The sequence below is a fragment of the Meles meles genome, chromosome 5 (genome assembly GCF_922984935.1).
Source record: "Meles meles chromosome 5, mMelMel3.1 paternal haplotype, whole genome shotgun sequence".
NCBI lineage: Eukaryota > Metazoa > Chordata > Mammalia > Carnivora > Mustelidae > Meles > Meles meles.
The window spans coordinates 24,810,241-24,835,166 of record NC_060070.1 but is presented as its reverse complement, the minus strand read 5'-3'; the positions used below and the strand labels follow the sequence as shown (position 1 = coordinate 24,835,166).

General features: G+C 42.3%; 1 protein-coding gene across 8 annotated transcripts in view; it reads right to left on the bottom strand.

Moving 5' to 3' along the window:
* SCML4 (Scm polycomb group protein like 4) overlaps positions 1-24,926 on the bottom strand; it is a 96,787-nt gene that overhangs the window by 31,352 nt on the left and 40,509 nt on the right. For 4 of the 8 annotated variants that reach the window (XM_046004938.1, XM_046004939.1, XM_046004943.1 and 1 more), the window contains exons 2-4: positions 17,709-17,923; positions 16,669-16,767; positions 2,023-2,152 (exon numbers count right to left, since the gene is read on the bottom strand). In XM_046004938.1, the coding sequence (XP_045860894.1) occupies positions 2,023-2,152; positions 16,669-16,767; positions 17,709-17,923 (444 nt within the window). The remainder of the gene's footprint in view (positions 1-2,022; positions 2,153-16,668; positions 16,768-17,708; positions 17,924-24,926) is intronic. The other 4 variants (XM_046004940.1, XM_046004942.1, XM_046004944.1 and 1 more) reach the window with 2 other exon arrangements.

Below are 24,926 nucleotides of genomic sequence, written 5' to 3'. Positions count from 1 at the left end.
GATGAACAAGAGGCAAAAGAGCCCATCAACCCCAACTTCCGGGGCTCACTATCAAGAGAACCTCTTGGTTGGAAACAGACAGGCCAGAGGGTCCCCTCCGATGTACTCAAATCGGGATTGCAAACAATTATGGAGGTCAGTGTGGACCATGTGTATAAATGTATTTCCATACTGGGCATGTACACATACAAAATCTTCCCCCCGCCTCCAAAGGAGCTGTTAAGCTACACATAATGTTTGCTGATTTATTTTTTTGTTAACTTGCATTGAAAAAAAAATTTCAAATGATGCTGATTACCCCAAAGACTATATACTCAAAGAAGTTCTAAAGAGAGTGCTATTTACAATCTCAGAGATATTAAATATGCAGCTGCCCATTTAGGTGAGCCCAACCAATGGTCCCCACAATTTTAAAAGTCATAGACCCCATCTGTATATTTGAACACATGCCCAAAATATGCTTATTTATTCGTAGGATATATACATTCTGGACCGTTTTAATATATTGCATGCATCTTAAAACATAACCAAGAAATAGAAAATTTTAAAGGATGAGATAAAAATAAATATTAATGGCAGGTGTCACATTTTCTTCCCCATGGCAATGACTTTTCTTCTATCCCACCCCCCTCCCCCCAATCCCAGGTTATGAGGATCTTACCTTGAGATATTACCACTAGGGCAAAGGGTGTTCAAAAGGGACTTGAAGAAGAGACCAATAGGATATGGGAAGTATTAAACAGTAACAAAAATGATGAAGAAAGTTCACTTTTATTGAGCACCTACTCTATTCCAGGCACTTTGTATATTTTATCTTGTATAATTCTCAAGACAAGCCTGGGAGTAGGGTATGATTACTTCCTTCATTAATGAAGAAACTAATGAAGAAATGAGGTTTAATGTTTGGATGCTTGCTCTAAAGTCTAAATTGTAATTAGGGGTGAAACAAGGATTTGGACTCAAGCCTTTCTGATGTCAATGCTTGTGCTCTTTCCACTCCACGAGGTTGCCTTCTCTTGTGCTCATCCCAGATGATTTAGGAAGTCTAATCAATAAGGGACCTTCATGCCAGGCACTATGCTAGGCCTGCCCTATAGATTCTGGGGGTCCCTGGCTTCACAGAGCTGGGGACCCCTCTGGGAAGGTGGAGCTACTCAGAGCACTCCAGGAATCCATGCGAGACTGCCACTTCAATACACACTGAGGAGATGTTAAGAGGGCCCATCGTGGGGACCCTAGCAGGAAAGTCAGTGAGGACCTTCTGGAGCAAGGTATGCCTGAACTGAGATGTAAGGGATGAGAAGGATGACCAGAGAGGAGATCATTCCAGATAGAGGGAAGGCGACATGCTGAAATCCTATGGGGCGCTCCAGGGACTGAGAGGAGAGCAATGAATGCAGGGGTCTGTTGACCACATAAACAAGTTTGGTTTTTACCTAAAGCAAGGGAGGGAAACTGAGGGGGATCAAGTGGGTTGGTAGTTGGGTGGCTTGTGATGAGAGGGACAGTGTGTGTGTGTGTGAGAGAGAGAGAGATGCTATCCTACTGCTGGTACTCTTACAATAGAAATGTTTGTTGGTGGACACCCCATAAGAAAGACTGGACTGAATTCTACTCTGACTGGATTGGAGACACCAGGTGGGACTAAGGGAGATTAGGGTCCTTAGGATATCTGGAATCACAAACACAGGGTTGGAAACTCTTCAAGGTAAGCAGGTTCACTCTTGGTGAAAAGTAAACGTGGCTCTGAAAAGAAAATATTGGGCCACCAAACCATCCTTTCCAGTCCCATCCCAGTGCAACCGGCTGAATTTGAGGTGCCTTGAAAACCAAGTTTCAAGTAATCCTATCTGTGAGACACTTAAGCTAATGTTCTCAGAGAATTTGGTCATCCTCCCTGCTGTCTAGCTAAGGACTAAATCCTTCATTAGAGCGATCTCAATGGCAGCTCTCCAGTTCACAAAGCATCTGCTAGACGGCGAGCTGGCCATCACAGCCTTGGAGGTCATTCAACTGACCTACCTGTGAGAGCCTGTGGGGCCGTCAAGCTGGGTATGGTGGCTGCATCCTGAGGGATGGAGCTGAGGTCGGGCTCCGGTGTGCTCCGCGGAGGTGAGAGGGCTAAAGGAGTCATAAGAACCCGAGACTTGAGCTGCAAGACAGAGCCCATTTGGTCAAGGAAAATCTAGAAATACACTCTACACTTGCCCCCAATTTTTCATGGACATCAGGTTACCCATTGCTAGTCTATCATGTTTCCACAACTTTCTACTGTGCAGCTAAGGGGTTGAACTTCAGATTCAAGTTTATGATCGAGATTCATGTCTGGGGTCAAATTCAGAGATCAGCTCTGCACCTTACCCTTACAGTGGATCTACCCAGGAAATGGCTGGTGTCAGTCAGTGAGTGTGGGAACACAAGAGGTATGATCATTGAAGCCTGTGAGCCATCTGAGTGCAGAATTTAGGGGAAGGGATGGTACCCATGCTGCAAATCCCTAGAATCCTATAGACAGAGCTTTCCCAACAGCTACCCAGGGACCAATTTGGAAGATCTCCTCACTCTCTGCTGAGCTATCAGTTCACAAAGATCACTGGATCCTGCTGGAAGAGACCAGAAACCATTCCTCCAAGGGGCTGCCATACTACTCAGCATTTATTTCCTACAGCAGAAACTGTCAAGGGCAGTCCAAGTGTGGACATGAGTGTATTCTCTGGTGGTGAGAAGCAGCCGCCTTGAAGGAATTGTTTGAAATAAAAAATGAGGAGCTGAAATTTGTTGATATGGAATAAAATGGGATGACTGGTCAGTTGATTATGTCAATGCCAACAAGTCACTCTCCATAGCAAGGTTTGACAGAAAATTGTCTAATCCACCAAAAAATAATGAATAACAGTCACTTCACCTCTTCACCACTGACCTGTGGCTGTTTTCTACACCAGACCAATTAAATCATTCTCTGGGAGTGGGACCAAGGCATCAGGAGTTTTAAAAGGTACTCAGATGATTCTAGTACATAATCAAGGTTGAGGCCACTGCTCCACTGTTTTTCAAATTTAAGGTGCAATCACTCACCTGGAGGATCCGATTAAAATATTGATTCTGATTCAGGAAGTCTGGGTGGGGCCCAAGACTCTGCATTTCTTACAAGCTTCTAGTTGCTAGTCCATTGGCCATATTTTTAGTAGCAAGGGTGTGTATTCTATTGTTAATATATTTGCAGACCCCACCCATATATGCAGACCCCCCCCATATTGAATCATCAGTATGGAGTTGATATTTAAGGCCATGATAATGGGTAAGCTCATCAGAGAAGAACAGAAGGAGTACAGATGGAGAAGAGAAAAATTCAAGCACAGAGCTCTGCAAGACTCCAACATGTAGAGTCTTGGAGAGACCAGGAGGAACCTTCAAAAGAAACCAGGAAAGACATCCAGTGGAGTAGAAAGAAAACTGAGCCAGTGGGTCCTTGTGGGAGCCAGAGAAAGTATTTCATGAAGAAGAGAGTGGTCAGCCATGTCAAAAGCTCTGATCACAAGGAAGACTAGAAGTGGCCTTTAGATGTAGCAACTTCTCAACATAGAGGGGGTAGTACAGTGGGTGGGATGAGAACCTGATTAGAATTAGCTCAAGAAATAATGGGAGGTGAAGCACTGGGATCAGGAGTTAAAGTCAACTCTTTCAAGGAGGCTTGTCTGGAAGGGGAGCCCAAAATTAGCCATAGTAAGAAGGAAAAGTCAAATCAAGTAGTTTTTGCCCCACAATGGAAGATCACCTCACACCCAACAGGATAGCTACTACCAAAAACAAATGAAAAAAATAATATGTGTGGCGAGGATGTGGAGAAATCAGAGCTCTTGTGCACCACTGGCAGGAATGTAAAAAGGTGCAGTAGAGCAGTTCCTCAAGAAATTTAAAATAGAATTGTCCAGCAATTCTGCTTCTGGGTCTATATCCAAAAGAATTGAAAGCAAGATCTCCAAGAGGTATTTGTCCACTCATGCTCATAACAGCACAATTCACAATAGTCCACAAGGAAGCAACTACCAGGGTCCACTGACAGATGAATAGATAAACATAAGGTGATATGTACACACAAGGGAATATTACTCAGCCTTGAAGAGGAAGGGAATTCTGACCCATGCTACAACATGGAGGAGTCTTGAACATATTTGCTAAGTGAGATTAGCCAGTCACCAAAAGACAAGTATTGCATGATTCCACTCATTTAAAGTACCTAGAAGAGGATCACAAGATCACTGAAACAGAAGGAAGAATAGTGTTCTCCGAGGGTTGGAGGGAGGAGGGAATGGGGAGTTGTTTAATGGGGACAGAGTTTCTGTTTTGCAAGGTGAAGTTCTAGAGATGGAATGCATAGCAATGTGAATATACTTGCTACCGGGCTGTACACTTAGAAGTGGGTATGATGGTACATTTTATGCCATGTGTCTTACCACAATTAAAGCTTTTAAAAAAGTATTTATATATATATAAATACTTTTATATATATTTTATATTATTTTATATATTATATATATGTATAAATATATATATATACACACACACATACACATACACACACACTCACACACATATATATTTTGAGACAAGAGATACATACTTTAATGCTGAGGGAAATAATCCAGCAGAGAGGGAAAGAAGGATGATTCAGGGGAGTGCTTGGAGAGCTGGCAGCCTCAGGACTTTAGAAGGTGAGAGGGGATGAATTTAGTGAATGGAGGCGGGTGGGTGGGAGGGCTGGGTCAAGGCTGCAGGGAAACTCAGACCTTTCATCTATTTTATTGCAAAGCAGAGTATAATGGCCCAGATCTGGTGTGTGTGTGTGGGGTGGGGGATGGATGTGGAGATGGGAACTTACAAAAGGTCTCTTCTGATGGCTTCTAATTTCTTCTTGATGCCAGAAGCCTGAGTGTAAGGATAGAGGAGGGAGTGTTCATGAACTGAGGTGTGGCTGCTGAGTGGCATTGAGGGTGCAGTGGGACGTGTGGAAATGAATTTAAATTCACTGAAATGAATTTACAATGAAATCAGTCAAAAGTGAGCATCCTGGTTTCCTAGGGCTATCTGGATGCAGAATCTAGGGTTCTGGCAAGAGACCCAATGTTAGTCAGAAGCTACAGTAAATAGAGATATCATCTTATTCTGTGTTTAGCATTTGAAAAATTAGTTATGCTCTGCTAAACTATAGAAATAATCTCAAAGACAACTCAAGGTGGAAAGGAGCGGACCAGAAACCAGCTGTGACTCAGTGACCATGACTTTGGCACGGTTCCCTCACCTGCCGAGTGTAACAAGGGCTACATGTTACCCTGACTGTCCTTCCAGGCGTCCCCCTGACAGTCCTTCTAGGAATGATATGCTGCGTTGCATGGCCTGTGATGGAGAGGCTGGCAGTAGCAGTCCCCAACAACTGTGGACAGTGGTCTTTAGAAGGACCTTGGCTAAATTCTCCATTACAGGCTTAAAGCCCTCCAACCAACATACAGATAATGATGTTAGTGGGGGGAAAGTAAGATTTGGCAAGTCACCAATGTTCCTTCTGTGTCTTTAAGCAAATCGCACAAAGATCCTAGTGCCCCTTCCCTAGAAGGATGGTGATGTGACATGGTGATGATGGTGAGGATAGTGATGGCGGAGAGTCTCCTGTTTGTATGAGTGTATAATAACCCTAAGATCTAATGCTTGCTCGCAATTTTAATATTTATTAGAAAGGGGTCTGTTTGTTGACTCCACGTCTGAAGAAGTACTAAAAATAGAGTTGGCTCTTACCACTCTCCATCATTTCTGATCAGATAAAGCAACTGAAGGAATTAGAATAAGTCAGCTGGTTGCAGGGCAAACCACGGGCATTCATCCTACCCCTCAAACAACTGCTGGGACTTTTGAAAAAAGAAGAAATCTCATGCACCTGTGGGTGGTCCATGACTTTTTAAAAATTCTTCTTGGTAAGAGAATAGACCATCAGGAAGCATACCTTTGACCTAGCATGCTGAAATTTCTATCTCATCACTTAAAATAAAGGAAAAAACTTGGCCTAGGAAAGGGATTCACATCCGATTTTAGAGGGCTCCTAAAATAGAAATGAGTCCAGTGGCTAGGAATGTACTTTGGTGTGATGTGGGGCCCCTCTGTCAGTGCCTCTCCTGCATGTGGAATGAGGAACTCCCTGTATGCCCCAACATACAGGGATGCTATTCTCTGGCAGGGCATTTGCCTTCACCATTGTTGGCTTTTTGTGTGTTTTTGTTTGTTTGTTTGTTTTTGTTGTTGTTGCATTTGTTTTTTATACTTTTTTTTTTAAAGATTTTATTTATTTATTTGATAGACAGAGATCACAAGTAGGGAGAGAGGCAGGCAGAGAGAGGAGGAAGCAGGCTCCCTGCCCAGCAGAGAGCCGACGCGGGGCTCGATCCCAGGACACTGGGATCATGACCCGAGCCGAAGGCAGAGGCCCCAACCCACTGAGCCACCCAGGCGCCCCTGCATTTGTTTTTTAAATGGACAAAATAAAAAAGTGCTGTTTTTTTAAATTGCTTTTTTGTTGCCTTTTGTTTTTTAAATGCACAAAATACAACAGAAGGGTCCAATCTTGGTATCTAATACCATTCTTCAATAAAAGAAACAAAGGCTCTTTGGAGAAATGGCTGATTCAAGGACACGGGCAGGAAACATTCAAATGAGCCTGCGACATCTTGTCCCAGAACGTAAGAGAGTACTAAACACACACATACACGATGATGACTGTGGGCCATAGGAACACTGGAGTCAATGGAAAGAGCTTCCAGTGTCCAAATCTGGAACAATATGAGCAACAAATCATGAGTAATGGATTCTGATTCAAAGTATACCATGAGTATCCATGATTCCCTACTGATATAAATGATGACTGACTAAATACATGGAGGAGAACGGACAAACTTCTTATGCATAAATATTCCAAATAGTTATTGTGGAGCATAACCTCCCACTCCTTAAGTGTGAGTTCCACATAGTGACTTCCAAAAAGGACAGCATGGAAATGTGGGGAAAGTGGCTTTACCATGGAGAAACCCATCAAACACCACCTCAGACAGATGATGAAGGTCATTATCCACAGTGATAATCCACATTGATAGTACGTACCCTTGACATGGCATGATGGGAATGACACCCTACCTCTGGAATCTTCTTCCCCAAAGCCCATAACCCCAGTCTAATCATTAGAAAAACATCAGACAAGCCCAAGTTATGAACGTTTTACAAAACACTTGACCCAAACTCCTCAAAACTGCCAATGTCATCAAAAACAAGGGAACACTGAGAAACTTTCACAGCCCAGAGAAGTCTAAGGAGACAAGATGACTGAATGTTAATATGATAGCCTGGCTAGATCCTGGAACAGAATATGGAAAAACTAATGAATCTGAATAAAATACGGACATGATTTAATACTGATGTGTTATTATTGGTTTGCTAGTTGAGACAAATGTATCATAGTAATATAAAGTGTTAACAATAGAGGAAAGTAGGCATGGGGTATATGAGAATTCTCTGTTTTACCCTCGCAACTCTCCAGTAAATCTAAATCTATTCTAAAATATCAATTATTTTTGAAGTATTAAAAACAGGATCTGGCAGAATAAACTGGATAAAATGGAAAGGAAGAAGGGAGGCAAGCTTCTTTCTTGGAAGCGAAGTCTAGAGAGAGATTAGGTGCCTGAGACACTGTGCTCTGACATATACTGGAGCTAATCCTTGGCCTTCAAAGCCAACATCCCTCTACAGATGCTGGCAAAGTTGGCACCTTCACCTGAAATTCAAAATTTCAATCAAAAGGATGTGGTGACCCCCTCCACCAGGGCGTGGTTGCCAGCAGCTGCCCAAGGGGCTATGCTTTGCTGGGGTAGAGCATCGTGATGGGTGAAGCAGAAGAGTAGAGAGTAGGTCCCTGCCAGCTGGCGTCTCCACCAAAGGGGGTTGGAGAATGTGGGAGCAGCTCATCTTTCTTTCCAATTTCAGATAGGCCTGGAGAGTTTCTCGCTCCAGCTGTCTTGCAGGGAAGACCTTCTCTAAGACATTTGCTAAACAACCACTGGAAAGAGTTGGGGATGGGGAGGGTCTGTTTGCAAACTGAGATGTGTGGCAAGGGGCCACTAATGGAGAAGGGGTTAATCGCTCTAAAAATTGAAGTATTATTCTAGAAATTTTCAAGTATGGCAAGAACAAAAGTACTAACTATGCACTGGTAGCAAGAAGTTGATCATCTGAGGATGGAGAATGTTGTTGAGGAAGTATGATGTGTAGAGACGACCTACACATCAGCAGAGATGAAGCAACAAAGCAAAATTTAAAAATAAGTTCGGGGTGCTAGTGGGTACATACGTTGGAACACTAGCTTTTGGATGTGGGCTCAAAGTCTAGCTCAGCCACTCAGCGTGAGGAGCTCTTATAGCTTAGGATTTTGGAGCCTGCCTTTCTTTACCTGTGTGAAGATAATAATATCCCCTCACAGGGATGTGGCAAGATTTAAATGTAAACATCTAACATAGGGCTAGTGCAAAGTGAGGACTCAGGAAATGGTCATTATCACTCTTGCTGATAGTATTGGGGGAGGGCATGACAAGAAGAAGAGATGGACCCATATTTCTTCCCCCGGGAGATGGACACTGAGAACTTGCATGACTTCAGTCATCAACTATATATCGCTGACGCCCCACAGGGGAGGGGCTGGAACACAGGGCTTGGAGGCAGGGCTGGGGTTTGAATCCTGGGTCTGCCACCAGTTCACATGGGACCCTGAGCAGCTCATTCAGTGCTTCTAGGCTTCATCTTCCAAAGCCATGAGATTGGGTAGATTGTGGGTTTCTAAATTCTCTTCCAAGCCATAATATGTATATACCCTGTATTGGACTCCGTCTGAAAACATGAAAGCATTTGAAACAGAACCACTGTCAGTGCTGTATTTTGAATGTTGATTACAAGAAACGTGCCATCCTGAATTTCTTTGGAATTCTATTTCTGGAAATATAGAAAACTAGGTTCTTTGGATCAATTGAAAAGAGCCACAAACAACAAATGTAAGATCAATGAAAGTATAGAGGAGCTGACAATATATAAAGAATTATCAGGCCAGGGGTTCCCAGGGTGGCTCCATCAGTTAAGGGCCCGACTCTTGATTTCTTTTTTTTTTTTTTAAAGATTTTATTTATTTATTTGACAGAGAGAAATCACAACTAGGCAGAGAGGCAGGCAGAGAGAGAGAGAGAGAGAGGGAAGCAGGCTCCCTGCTGAGCAGAGAGCCCGATGCGGGACTCGATCCCAGGACCCTGAGATCATGACCTGAGCCGAAGGCAGCGGCTTAACCCACTGAGCCACCCAGGCGCTCCCCGACTCTTGATTTCATCTCAGGTCATGGCCTTGGAGTTGTGGAATTGAGCCCTTCATCAGGCTTCACGCTCAGTGCGGTGTCTGCTTGTCCTTCTCCCTCTTCCCCTCTCTCTCAAATAAATAAAATCCCTCTCTCAGATAAATAAATAAAATCTGAAAAAAAATCAGGCCAAAATATAAGTGAAATCTAGGCCTTGGGAATTGGTATGGAGGTCAGGGCTCATCCAAAGGACTATAACCCCAGGAAGGGTGAGCGAGTTGAAAACTTGTCCCACCTGACCCCCACCCACCCCTGACAATAAGGAAAGCTGCCCTAGTGTTGGGGTAGGAGAGACTGCAGGTCTCTGAAAAGATACTGCCACAAGCCAGATAGTAATACAACAGAAAACAGAGTGCTTAAATTTCAAGGAGTAAAAAAAATTAAATACTAAAAAAAAAAATTCCAAAAGAAGGCAGGAGAGATGGGTAAAATGAACAGAATGAGTGGGACAAATAGAATACACAAAATAAGATATGTATTTAAACCCAAATTTAGGGGCATCTGGGTGGCTCAGTCAGTTAAGTGGTTGCCTTTGGCTTGGGTCATGATCCCAGGGTCCTGGGATAGAGCCCCGCTTTGGGCTCTCTGCTTGGCGGTGAGCCTGCTTCCCCCTCTCTCTCTGCCTGCCTTTCTGCCTACTTGTGATCTCTCTCTGTCAAATAAATAAATAAGATTTTTTAAAAAAATTTAAAAAAACAAATTTATCAGTAATTTCTTTAAACATAAATGGACTAAATGCCTGGTTGAAAGACAAAGATTATTATTATATTGGACATTAGGGGTTGAAATGTATCTCCCAAAATGATGTTGAAGCCCTAACCCCCAAGACCTGTGAATATGACCTTATTTGGAAACCAGATCTTTTTTGCTGATAATCAAGTTAAAATGAGGTCATCAGGGTGGGCCCTAATCCAATATGACTATATATCCTTATAAAAGGAGAAATTTAGACAGAGACAGACAAGTACAGAGGAAAGACAATATGAAGACACAGGAAGGACAACATTGACAAGCCAAGGCATACACCTTGATCTTGGACTTCGAGCCTCCAGAACTGTGAGACAATAAATTTCTGTTGTCTAAGCCACCCAGTTTGTTTGCTACAGCAGCCCTAGGAACCTAATATGCCTTGATTTTTTTTTTTTTTTTTTAAATCATGTTCACCCTCCCTTCCTTCCTCTCGCCACCTGTATTTGAGGATAGTTTTGCTCATGTCCCTGCAATAGCTTTTCTTGGGGGCACATTCCTCCTTAGACTCACACTCTTTCTCCACACAAAACTTCCTCCGGGTTCTGAGGAGATACTGTGGGGAGTAGAGTTTGGGAAAATTGAATACCTCACTGTGTTTAACCTCAGACTTCAGTCTAAAAACTTGCCTGTTGGAAATGCATATCAGCTCCAACAACAAGACGTTTGTAGCCAATGACCTAATTCCATTCCTAGGCATCAGCTTGTTTCTGGGTCCACCCATACCTTTTTCTCCCTGCACTTGGAGGAGAGATGAAACACCTAAGGGATGGAGGGGCCACTATCCTTCAGCCTTGAGGCCTTCTTTGGCAACAGGCCCCTCGGTTAAATCTGAGATGCTAGCTAAGCTTTCTTTGAACTAAAACTTCTTTAGGAAAATAATACTACCCCAATACAACAAACTGCCTACATGACAATGAAGACAGAAGGGGATGCTTGAAGCTAGGATGGAAATGGGCCGGCTCTCTAATGCCTTTCAGAGGTGCGGACAGAGTGGGGATACGGTGGGGATGCTGGAGCTTTCTCCCACCATCTCTGTGCTTGGTTCAGATTTTCCTCTGGACCCAGAGAACCCGAGACCCGTGAAGAGTGGCTGGCGGTGAGAGGAGGGGGGCTGCCGCTTTGCTGAGGGCAGGGAAGAATGGCTTAGTTTCCTTCTAGACAGAGGGAAGCTGAGAGAGGAGATGATGAATCCAGTACTTAAGGGTACCAGGAGAGAGAAGAAAGAAAAGGGAAAACACAAAAAAACCATCACTGGATAAAGTGAAATTCAGATAAATGGATCTACTTGTGAGAATTACTTAATGAAATACTGTTCACGATGCCCTGTGCCCCCGACAATCTTTAGTAGAGACCACATATTTCAAGCAATGTGTGGTGTGATTGGGTTTCTTACAGAAACTAGGGAGGAGGCCAAGTTCTCTGCATCAGCCTGCATGGGGTCGACCCTACAGATGGAGAGGAAACAGGGTGCATCCAGGAACGGGACTGTGTGCTTAGCAGAACTCAGAGCAGTGGGAAGCTGGAGCTGGCTTAAACTGGGCCATAAAGGATGACTTAGATTTTCAGGAATATTGCAAGTTGTTCGTTAAATACAGTGATTGTTGAACATTGAATTATATATTTACAGAGCATTAATTTAAAATACATTAAAAACAAAGGTAATTGATAGTCAAAAACTCATCACTTTCTAATTATTCTAATTATTTTGTTATCATGCCCTTAGGGAAGTAGAGACGCAGGAGTGTGTCTGAGCAACTCCACGCTCGGGGCTGCCATTTTGGTATCTTGGAACTGGACATGTGGGGAATATATGCCTTGGAAATTGTTGAATGCTACAAATTAGGGCCAAATTTACTCTTTGATTGACTCACAGACTTGAGAAAGTGATGAAGAAAATGTTAAAAACACAAATTAAACTATGCCTAGGGGTGCCTGGGTGGTTCAGTGGGTTAAAGCCTCTGCCTTCAGCTCAGGTCATGGTCCCAGGGTCCTGGGATCGAGCCCCGCATAGGCTCTCTGCTCAGCGGGGAGCCTGCTTCCCTTCCTCTCTCTCTGCCTGCCTCTCTGCCTACTTGCGATCTCTCTCTCTCTTTGTCAAATAAAACAAACAAACAAACAAACAAACAAAAAAACTCCATTAATTGAACTTAAAAGTGGGCCTTGTCTGTGACTGTTACACCATGAATAGCACAAAAAACGGAACTATTTTTGGTTTTCACAAACTATCACCCAGTTCAGCAAAGAAGCTCATCACATGTTGAACAAACAAGCAAACTTCCAACATACAATTTCACTGTTTACCTTTCTTTCTTTCTTACTTCTTAACATAATTGAAAATATCAACTAGCATTCATGTTGGACTCACACTCAGCTGGTAGGGGGACATTAGCCAGCATACCTCCACCTCCCACCCACCACTGAGCCTCAACCTTGGCCCTTGCTCCAGCCCTGGGTGTGGGAGTGTCACAGAAAACCACAGGAGAGACAGTCCCCACCCTGAGTTCTGCACACCGTTCATCCTAAGGGAATGGCTCCTGCCAACTTGTGCCTGGGCAATGATTTTCCCCATGGGAAAATGGGGATGCAAGGGGCATGCCATGCCCACCATCAGCAAGGGGGGGGTACCTCGAAGATCAGCACAGGAAGGCTCATTAGATAGCTACTCTTCCCTTGCATACAATATCATGCTACATTTGGCGTTTGTAAATAGGACTCTAAGACAATACAAGGTCTGGATAATCAAAGAATTGTGGAAGCCAATTCAACAGTTCTAGTGAAAACACATTTTAGAAAGAGGCTTTGAGCAAGTGTTGGAACAAATAAAACCCTTTCTACTTAAGTTCCAACATTCTCTTAATTGAGATTCTGTGAATTTGACTTCCTTGTTACACAATGCCAAGGACACATACTTTGTGGGGGGTGGTGGCGGCAAGAAAAGGATGGCAATTAAAAAGAGGAAATAAAACATAATGTGGCATTACTTATGTTTATTAGAAAATCACTCTCTTTATAGAGTGAATCTTCTAGTTAAAAGAAGACTGCTCTTTACGACGCCGGGTGGTTCAGTTGGTTAAGCCTCTGCCTTCGGCTCAGCTCATGATCCCTGGGTCCTGGGATCAAGTCCCAGGTTGGGCTCCTTGCTCAGTGGGGAGTCTTCTCCCTTTGCCTGCCACTCCCCCTGCTTGTAGTCTCTCTCTTTGACAAATAAATAAATAAAATCTTAAGGGGAAAAAAAAAAAAGGACTGTTCTTTAAGAACTTGTAGAGGCTGCTGGTTATTCCCAAATTTCCATGCTCCCTTCTTTCTTTATCAGTGGGATTCCTTGACTTTTAGCTGGCCACCTGATCCCCCTAATCCCCTAGCATTGCATTTCCCCATCTCCTTTGGCACTAAGTATGGCCAAGGGACTAGGCTGTAGCCAATGGACTAGTTTCTGGCCAGTGAGATCCAAGTGTAAGGGGTGTGTGCAGCTTTGAGGGTTGAGTCCTTAAAGGGGAAAGACAGGCCTCCACTACCTCTGTCCCCATTCCGCTGCCTAGACTAGTGCCGTAGTGGAAACTGGAAGGCGATTTTAGAGTATGAGGTAGAGACTTGGTGTTAAGAATAGCAGAACACTAATGATGTACTATATCCTGGCTAAGTGAACATAATAATAAAAACAAATTTAAAAAATAAATTAAAAAAAAAAGATAGAGTAGCGGAGCAACAGAAAGGGAGCCTGGGTCCCAAAACCATGGAGCCATCATATCATCCTCAGATGAGCTTCTACCTTCTTTAGGCCACTGTTGTCGGCCTTTGTTACAGCAGCTGGCTTCGTATTCTGAGTAATATAATTACCAACATGTTAGAACATGTTAACCATTTGTTTTTAGTATTTTAGGGATAATATTCTTTCTAAACATGTTATAATTTTCTAGGCTCATGAAACAGAGCAGACAGAACATAATTTACTCTTTTTTGGAAAGACTAAATGGGAAAGCATAATTACTATTCTGAACAATAGTACAAAGAGATTGCCAAGGTCTAGGGGGCTGCTGGCCCATCAGTAAGTGGCCTCAGGCTGTGGGACTTGGTTCATTCATACCTAATTCCTGCCGTTTTTCTGACTCCCCTCGCTATCAGGGATCAAATAAGAAAAGATACACAATATTTTGGCTCAGATCCTCAAATACAGAAGTTGTCAATGAATGTTCTATGTGACTGTTATTGTCATTATTATAGTTGTTGTTGTTGTTAGTATTATTATTACAATTATGTAGAGGGAACAGACAGCTATTTTCAAAGCCCAAAACTTTTTTCTTCCCGCTTCAATCATAATCCCAACCATAAAGACACAGGGGCTGGAAATCCCACTGTTCGGTGACATTATAATCAACCGAAGCTACAGAATGGAAGCTAGAGTTTCTCTTTGATGTAAACTCTCTCTCTTTATCTCTTTAAAATGAACTTAATGGTCTTTTTAGTCATGAGACATAAGGAAAATCTATCTGTTGACCTTGCGTTGTCGCTGAACTAAACCAATAGCAGAGGCTTCAAACCAAGATGCAAATTCTGTTCCAGGATGAAGAAGGCTGTTTTCATGGCAGTCAGCGTATGGCTCTTCAGAGAAAATATGATGTGAAGAGGTTTCTGCTTCCATCAGCTGGGGTGAGAAGGGGTCGTAAGGCCATCAGATGGCGTTCTCACAGCAGTGAGCATGACCCGGTAGTGAGGTCACTGGCCTGGGCCAAGAGACATGGGCAGATGGGCCCCGGGAGGAGGCATGACCTATGAACTCTGGGCTGACATCTGACTACCAGTTGAATTCTTCCTTTTCTGCTTGTAATTCACTCATATTATTCTCAAGACCCAGAGAAGGGGTTAAATATCACACCCCGGGTTAGCTGTCTTAAACGGAGAGCTTTGTGCCCATATTTGGACCAGGGAGAGTTTCCACATGTGATTGACACAGAGGTGATGGGCAGTGCAGTGTGGGAGAGCACCAGGCAAGAAGCAACAAATGGCCACCACCATAGACCTTGACATAGTCAGCACCACCAGGCATCCTCAGAATCTCCTGGAAAAGAGCCTTCTGAACACTCAAATACTGATTATTCTATTGTGACAATATTGTTAGCATAAATATACCATAGTGATGCTATTATTGATAGAACAATTGTTACTATTGTATGATATTGATCATGTTATTGTATTTTTTATTCTATATGATTAATAAAATACCATTTAGTTACAAAAAATTCTTATTATGTAGAAATATAGAATTATATTAGAAATAGAAATACCTTATTTTGCTTGCTCAGGATTTCTTTTTTAACAACTTCTGTCTCCCCAACTGTATCTCAGATAGTTAAAATTGCCAAATTAGTGGCCATTTGGTAAATGAAATGAAACTCTACACTTTCCTTGCTGGCCTCCCCACAATTAAAATCTTTTCATTAATGGTAAAATGGGGCTTCTGCGTCTCAGAAATCATCAGAATAAAACTGAAGAAACCTAACAGGTTGCCAAATGGATTTTGCCAAGTAAGGACATTTTTTGAATTACCAAATCCTGACAACATACAACATTTAATAAAATGCTTTTAGAATTCCCAAGTTCCTGACCACGTATGATACTTAAATTAAATAAATTTTAACACCAAAACAGTAGGAAGCAGATATTTCAGAATAAAGGATGATCCTCTGGGCAGAACCATTTTAGCTTTATGAAGATTTTCACCTGGTTCTTATTTTTCTTACGTCACCACAAGGGAGTCAGCCGTTCCAGCAGACAACACCTGGTTTGGAGCCATTCCCGAACACCAAACCCATGGCGTGGGAAATCAGTCTGGGAGCTGCAGGCCTGAGATAATTGCCACACATTTCCCCAAATACATGGAAGGTGGACCTGAGCAAGAGCTGGGGCCTGTTGCCCCTGTGAGACGTGGGCATGAGGCCTGCCTACCATGTTGTAAGACCCAGATTGTCAGCTAACCACGCCAAAAAGCTTTCTTCCTGCCCCGTGTTAGGAGCCCTGAAAACTGCCCCTTTTAGGACACAGGACAATTGCCAAGTCGGGCTCATTCCATGGACTGAATTTCCATTTTTCCTGGCCCCAGAAATGCTATGTCTGTTGGTAATTTTCATTCCTGGGTCACAGCTCCCAGGGGAGTAGGAGAAAAGCCAACTAGGAGAGAGAGGAATTTTCAGTGTGTTTCCTCATGGAGCCCTGGCTCCATCAACTCTCTGTTGATAGAAGGCTGTCCTGATCCAGCCTTCCAGAAGCAACTCCCACACCTCAGCAATGGCGCAGGTAGCCATGCTGAGAAGACCCACCTTGTGCCTGCTTCAGAGACACGGTTCTAAAGCTGACGTGCCCATGAGAAAAAATAGGCTCTCTTTGCTAGAAAAATAACCAGTGACAGAAGACTTTACTTCAGGAGATGGCCGAGTAAAAGCCTCTTTTACTAAAGCCCGTGACCCCCAAATAACTCGGAGTCACCCCCCCCCTACCGTTTTTATTTTCCAGCAGTTGGAGGAACTGCAGAGAACCAAAGGGATAAAGGTTGAATTCATTATCAATTCTTCCGGAAGCTCTGTCTTTCTGCTGACCTGAAATAATTTCCATATATTTTCCTAAATATATGGGAGTTAATTGCCAATTTGCATTTTGGTTCGAGTATTCAGGTCTCAAGATGGAAACATAAGCTCTTTATTTCAAGAAAAATAACTGAAGGAAAACTTCTGAAGCTCATTTTCTAATGCCCAAAAGGCTCGTGGAGAACAGACTCAATAGTCTTTCTTCTCTAGAAGCCTCTTCAGAAACCTCTTGGAGGAGAAGCTCTCCCTCCTCCCAGTTCAGATTGCTTTATGTGATTGCAATTACATCAGAGAATTTCTTTTCCACCCCCTCTGCCACTCCAAACTGTTAAGTCTTCAAAGGGTCACGGGATTTGAATTCTGCCTGCTATGCCTCCTTGGAGCCAAACTTGACATCAGCACTTTAATAAGCAGGAATCTATGAATTAACACCCTGAGTTTTCCTGAGGAGTCCCCTTGTTGGGTCTCTGTTTGGAAAACGCTCCTGGGTCCTTTGACACTAGCCTGCCCTTATTATTAATTCAAAAGTCTCAGGAACATCATCTGCTTCTACTAAAATAAGTGACGAAGGAGTTCTGGAAAGTGGCTTCGAGCGCCGCCCAAGCAGGCACGGTTAGGGGAAAACTCGGTGCCTGAAACGCTAATTTAGATGCGAGCCTTCAGATTGCGTGTTTAGCTCTGACCCTAAAATCTGCTCGCCTCACAGCTTTCTCCATCTGGTGCAATTTGCTTTCTCACTTGTAAAAACACACACGACAGGGACAGCATGCATTGTGGGCCGCGGTGTGACAATGAGGCCCTGTCCGTGACGCGCTTCCCTGAGAGAAACTTGTTTCGGCGCCCGTCGTCCCCCAGCTCCATGCCTTTCCTCACAGGGAGCAGCGGCCGCTCTGCCCAAGCCCCCGTGCCCCAGCCCAACGTCCCTGAGGAGAAAGGAGATGATGGAGCCGTACCTTGTACCCAGGCTTCCGCCCTCTTTTCTTGGGGATCTTCACTGCTGGCAAAGGGCCAGCTGAAGCGGAATAAAGGTTATGAACCGCCATCTTCATAGGTGTTGAGTGAAGTGGGGGTCGGCCTCGCTTTCTCCCCGGGATCCTCTGAGACTGCATGTCTGCCGGTGCCAGTCTTACAGAAGGAAGTGACAAATCGCTCACAGGCAGAAGAGGTGCTAAGAATTAGTCCAGACACAAAGCAAAACAAAAACAGAAGGGTTTGTTTGGGTTTTCAAGGCAAGCATGTATCCAGTTAGGCGTTTGGAGCCTTACCTGCCCTTCACTGGGGGTTGGGGTGGGGAACCAAATAGGAGAGAACCAGGCACCTCGAGTTTTTACAGGGCTGTTGGGCTTCTGGTTTAATAATTTCCAGGAGAACGAATTTCCACAGCGCTGTGATGAAGTAGGGAGGATACTGGCTAGGAGGGAGAGGACAATAGCTTCCCAGCTCCAGACACAACTGAAAGGGTCACCAGCATGAGATGACTTCATCAGTGTGTGTCTCAAGTTTCCCCAGTTAATTTAACTTTGAAGTAATGGAATAATAGTATTAAATAAATACAGCCCTCCTCCCACATTCACTCCTGTCCCTTTGGCTGGGTTGTAAATGGTTGTGACCTTTATGTTTCCCGTGAAAGGTATTTAACAATACAAATCAGTTGTATTAGTTCTGTCCCTTGGGGTGCCAGGGTGGCTCAGTCGGCTAAGCGTCCAACTCTTGATTTTGGCATGGGTCATGATCTCAGGGCGTGGAGCCCACTTTAAGGCGCACACGCTCTCTCTCTCTCTCCTTGTGCCCCTTCCTGCCTCAATCTCTCTCCCTGTCTAAAAGAAAAAATTTTATGTCCCTTGATCAAAATATGGAGAGAGATTAATATATAGAGATGTTCATTTTAACATGATTTAGAATTGCAAAAATAAGATGGGTAGAGCCCAAATAATAAGCAATAAGGGAATAGTTCATATATCTACAGAATAAAACAATCAACTAGTTAAAAGCCTTTAACAATACTATTTCTAGGGCCGCCTACGTGGCTCAGTCATTAAGCATCTGCCTTCGGCTCAGGTGATGATCCCAGGGTCCTGGGATAGAGCCCAACATTGGGCTCCCTGCTCAGTGGAGAGCCTGCTTCTCCCTCTTTTACTCCCCCTGCTGTGTTCCATCTCTCGCTCTCTCTCTCTCACTCTGTCAAATAAATAAATAAAATCTTAAGAAAAAAATACTATTTCAATAACATGAGTTTGAGTGAAAAAGCATCTCATAAATTACACATAAAAATTATCACGACTACACAAAAGTTTCTGTGGTGAAAAAGTGAAAGGAGACATGCTAAAATGCCACCAATGGCCAAGACAGTGGGACTGTGGGTAATTGTTCACTATGAACACATCCTTTCCCCCCCACAGATACCCCACATATGATAACATTTATAGCATTAAAAATATTAATAATGAGGGACGCCTGGGTGGCTCAGTTGGTTAAGCAACTGCCTTTGGCTCAGGTCATGATCCTGGAGTCCTGGGATTGAGTCCCGCATTGGGCTCCCTGCTCAGCGGTGAGTCTGCTTTTCTATCTGACCCTCTGCCCTTTCATACTTTCTCTCTCACTCTTTCTCTCTCTCTCAAGTAAATAAATAAAATATTTTTTAAAATACTAATAATGAGCTTCTTCAGGAAGAGATGCCTAAATCTTGCAGCAAGAGGTAGTCGATCGTCTCCAGCCCAGAGAACACAATGGTATCATGAGCTCAGGGGTCAGATTTCCTTGAACATTCAGAATTGTGACAAGTGGGACAGAACATTAGACTCTAATGCGGGAGGGATGTTAAGTGATAGAATTTATTTCTGAGCCCAAGTGGTAGCCAACAGTGGAAATGAGAAGTTTTGCCCAAAATGCTACAGAAAGAGTTGGGAAAGGTGATGGGAATCATCCCTACCCTCCAGTCTAGGCAACACTACAGGAACCACATTGCTTTGCACAAGAAGGAAAATATCGAATAGTGGATACTTAAGATCTGAAAACATGACAGGGAAAATTGGGGGCATCTTTTACAAAAGTTCACTTTGTTAATTCTCTGAATAGTTAACAGTATTCTCTCAATAATCTTGATCACTCTTGGAAATATTATACCTCTTACACAGAGTTTTAAAGCATGAATTTATTGTTAAATATTTCAGGTAGATAGACAAGCTGTTGGGGATGTCAATTTTCCCTGTTTTTTATGTAAGAAAGATACCACATCTCATTGATTCTAAGATGCATCCTTTGTCACTCATTAACATCTCTGAAATCACAATGCACCGTAAAGCACTGTAAGCACATAAGAATTCCATAAGGAGCAATTTTTCTTTCTTATGGTACATGAAACAGTCAATGAATCATGATCAATGAAGATAGGCCCATCAACATGTGAACAGAGCTATCATTCCATTTCTAGACATGGTGTCCAGACTCCACTACCCCAAACCCTCATTTTCAAAAGAAAAAAAAAAAGGCTTTGCAAAACATTGAAAACCCATGAACACTTATTCGTTACTATTTTTGCTGTGCAGAACTTGATCTGAGATTCTGAACTATCATGAACTATCATGATCACGATCACATCCCTGCTTCTGCAGGTTTAGTTATCTTTAGTATTAGTAGTATACTAATACTAATTAGTAGTAATTAGTATTATTAGCAATCTGGGAAATAAGACTTTTTTCTAGTCTAGCTTTTCTCTACCTTTTTCTGTTTCTCTACCTTTCTACTTTGCTGCTAGTGAGGAGGTCAGCACCATATCTAACATGAAGATCAAAAGTCAGTAAGAGAAAACCCAGGACCAGAGTAAGGCATTGAATCTGTTTCCGGCAGGTGAAGGTTTATTTGGTTGCTGACCTTCCCTGGTGAATTGTGATTCTCTGCTAACCTAGATTCTCCCTCACAAAAGTCTTCTTGTTGAATAGGTTTTGGGGAGTAAAGGAGAGGTAACAAATTAATTAGCATATTATCCCAGGAATTTGTATCACTCAAAATTATACTGAACTATCCCCAAATTTCTCAGTGCATTAGGAAAAAATACTTCCTGGAAAACCATTCATCTTTTAAACTGGACTTTTCTGTTGTTCTGCTTCTCTTTCTCTACTGTGAGGGAGGAACAGGACTGGGGCTACTTTCTACGTCACTTCCAGAGAAGTACATCTATCTTAGGGTATAAAGGAACTTTCCCCAAAACTAAATATGATTAATGAATTTCATGCTGGTGGAGCAACAATGAGCTATTATCGGTGCCTTCGGAGCACACAGTAACTGGGGGGACACGGACATAGCTCATTCATTGATCAAGAAGTTACTATTTTCCCATTCCTTCTCACACATCAATACAATTTTAATATAGAAGTAAATGCAAGTAAATGTCTTGTTAAGTAACAAGACAGAGACTTTTAAAAACTAAAGAGATTATTTTAATTATGGGGGGATTCTCCAAAAGTCTCCTTGGAATAATTTTAAAGAGTTGGAGGGAAATGCTTACAAAGTGGTATTTTAATAACAGACCCAGACACTTTGGAATTATGATAAATTGTGACAAAAGTTCAAAGTCCCCCAAAATTTCCCTTTCCAAAGCCAAGACACGAACCTCAAAAAAAAGTAATAGCAAACATTAATACTAAAAATAAGGAAGGGTCCCAGTCTTGGAATACAGTGGAAAGAAGAAATGGGATTTTCTTAGGGAGAACATAACCATGGAAGATAGACAACGACCGTTTATCACATGTTTTATGAAAAGATCAAAACTAATAGAAGAGGAAAATACTCAAAAATATGCTAAGAGGCTGTCTTCCATACTGAAGAGGTTCTCTGTATCTTTTTTTTTTTTTTTTTTTTTTTTTTTTTGACAGACAGAAATCACAAGCAGGCAGAGAGGCAGGCAGAGAGGCAGGCAGAGAGAGAGGAGGAAGCAGGCTCCCTGCGGAGCAGAGAGCCCGATGCGGGGCTCGATCCCAGGACCCTGAGATCATGACCTGAGCCGAAGGCAGAGGCTTTAACCCACTGAACCACCCAGGCGCCCCAGGTTCTCTGTATCTTAAGAAAAGTTCTTTAAGAATGGACAACAGCAACAAATCCTAATGAAAATGATATGCTCAAAAGCAAAGGAAAAATATCTCTATGCACTTCGGCAGAACAAATAGATCATTTATAATGGGGAAAATAAACAAGCTAGCTCTCTATAGCACCCTTAGTCCAAAAAACAATGGAGCCACCATAGTGACTAATTTTTTTTCCAGTGTTTATATTTGCCATAATTCCTTCCACCACAGGGCCTTTGCATATGTGGTTCCCTTTGCCTGGAATGCTCTCTTTCTTCTCTCTTGTTTTACTCCTCTCATTCTTCATTAATTAGGTCACAGAAACTTGTCCTGACTTCTCATTTGATTTCCTAAGCCTAGAGTTCCTCAGCTATCACATGAACCCTTCGCATATACAGCATCCACCATGAAACTTGGACAAGGGAAGCAGGTGGGAACAGGAAGACAACACCACCAGCTGTGCCTCTGGCCTAGGAGCCCCTTCCTTCTACCCACGTATCCACGACATGGTAGCAGGCAGACCTGTTTGCTTGCAGAGGATAAAGCTCCAGACCCTTCACAGTTCTTCATGAAATTCAATAAGAAGTAGGGCTTACATGAAGAAAATAATATTTTTTAAAATTCTACTTATGCCCTAAAATAAGACTCAAATAAATTAATAAAGATTATTCTGTTATTAGGCAGATGGATACTTCTAAAATAAAACTGTCACCTAAAACATTCTATAAATTGAGTATGATCACATTAAAAATACAAACGGACTTAAGGAAATGAAGGAAAAAACAAAGTCCCATGGCGGGGGGGAAGGGGGGAGGAGCTCTTCCTCCTGGTTTCTAAAATGTATTATAAAACTATAACAATTGCAGCAGTATGGTAGAGACAAGCAATCACATCAATGGAAAGGTTAGTCCGGAAATTAAACATATATTAAGTTTCCATTTGTTTGAAATCTAGGAACACGTGTCATAGCAGTACAGGACAGCTCAATAAATGAGTTGTGGAAAACAGACACTTGGAAATAAAATCTCAGCTGTATCTGAGCAAACTTAATTCTAGAGATATCTAAGACTAAAATATACCTTAAAAAAAAAACAAGAAGACAATAAGGGTCCATATTTATTTAATTAATTATTTAGTTATGTAGTTATTGTTAAAGATTTTATTTTTTATTTGAGACTGAGAGTGGGATAGTAGGGGCAGAGGGAGAAACAGGCTCCCTGCTGAGCAGGGAGCCCATCGAGGGGCTAGATCCCAGAACTTTGAGTTCATGACCTGAGCAGAATGCAGACACTTAACTGATTGAGCCACCCAGGTGTCCCTATTTACTTATTTATTAAAAAGATTTTATTTATTTATTTATTTGAGAGAGAGGGAAAGAGAGTGAGGGGACGGGCAGAGGGAGAGGGACAAGCAGACTCTGCACCAAGCAGAGAGCCAGATCCCAGGACCCTGAGCTCCTGACCTGAGCCTAAATCAGAGTCAGAGACTTAACCAACTGCAATGACCAGGTACCTCAAAGGTAAACATTTCAATACTCTTGAGACAAGGATGGACTTTCTAGTACATTGAAAAACTCAGGAAGCAGAAATGGAAAGAAAGGTTGATACACAGGACTATATAAAACTCAAATGCTTTCATACAGTGAAAGTAAAATCATGAAGAAGGGTAAAAACAAATGAAAATCTGAAGACACTATTTTTTACATATGGGACCAATGAAAGGTAACTACAAAAAACTCCTTTAAGAGGCACCTGGGGGGTGCAGTTGGTTAAGCATCAGACTCTTGGTTTCTGCTCAGGTCGTGATCTCAGTTCTGGACTCAGGCCCCAAATCGGGCTCCGAGCTCCGTGCAATCTGCTTGTCTCTCTTCTTCTGCTCCTATCTACCCACCACCCCCCCCTGTATCTAAAATAAATAAATAAAATCTTAAAAATAAACTCCTTCAAATTATTAAAATACAAATAAACACTGAAATAGAAAAAAATGAGAAAAGACACAGATAATTCAGAGAGAGAGAGAGAAAGGAAGCAAGGAAGGGGGGGAGGGATGGAAGGGAAATAAATGGTTAATTATCAAAAGAAAGGAATCTAAACTTTACTGATAACCTCCCCCAAAAGTACACTGATACATCATTTATCGCTGATCGGATTGCTAAATTGGGGGGAACAATTGAAAGTCACTTAAAAACTCTCACATACACACTTCCTAATCCAGCTGTATTAGGATAAAGCTGATAAGGCTTTATCAGAAGATAATCTGAGATGAGCACCAAGATACATGACCAAGGATGTTCTTTGCACGTTGTTTGTAATAGTGAAATACTGAAATTAATCAAAATGTCTCTCGAAACATTCTAGTTAAGTAAATTATTTCACATTCATAAAATGGATATTTTATGAATAAGATATTTCACATTCATAAGTTCTAAATTTAAATATGTGTATGTGTATATGTATACATATGCTCCTAGCATATGTAGTATGATTCTATTCCTATCTTCTTTATGTATATGGATATAGATAAATCTGCATGCATTAGGCACAGAAAGAGGTCTTGGAAAGATAATCACCAAAAGGCTGATTGTAGTTGTCTCTGGGCGGAAAGATATTGAAAGATGTTTTTGCTGTCTTTGTACCATTCTGCATCGTTTGAATTTTTAAAACCATAGGCAGAAAACACTATAAATAGAAAAATAAACAATGAACGAATAATTCTCATTGTCTGGAAGGCTTTCTGGTGTTGTTGTTGTTGTTGTTTTGTTGTAGTTGTTGGGTTTTTGTTTTTTTTTTGAAATCTTTGTTTCTTTAGATGGCCTTTTGTTTTCTTGTTTTCTCATGGTTTTGGTACCTGAGCTATAGAACGTTAGTGGCCACTGTCTTACTTTTTTTTAAAGAGTTTATTTATTTATTTGAGAGACAGTAAGAGAGCACAAGCAAGGGGAACAGGAGAGGAAGAAGGAGAAGCAGACTCCCTGCTGAGCAGGGAGTGTGATGTGGGGTTCGATCCCAGAACCCTGAGATCATGACCCGAGCCAAAGGCAACCACTTAATCAACAGAGCCACCCAGACACCCCAGTGGCTACTGCTTTAACATCCTAACAAATTGTGACCC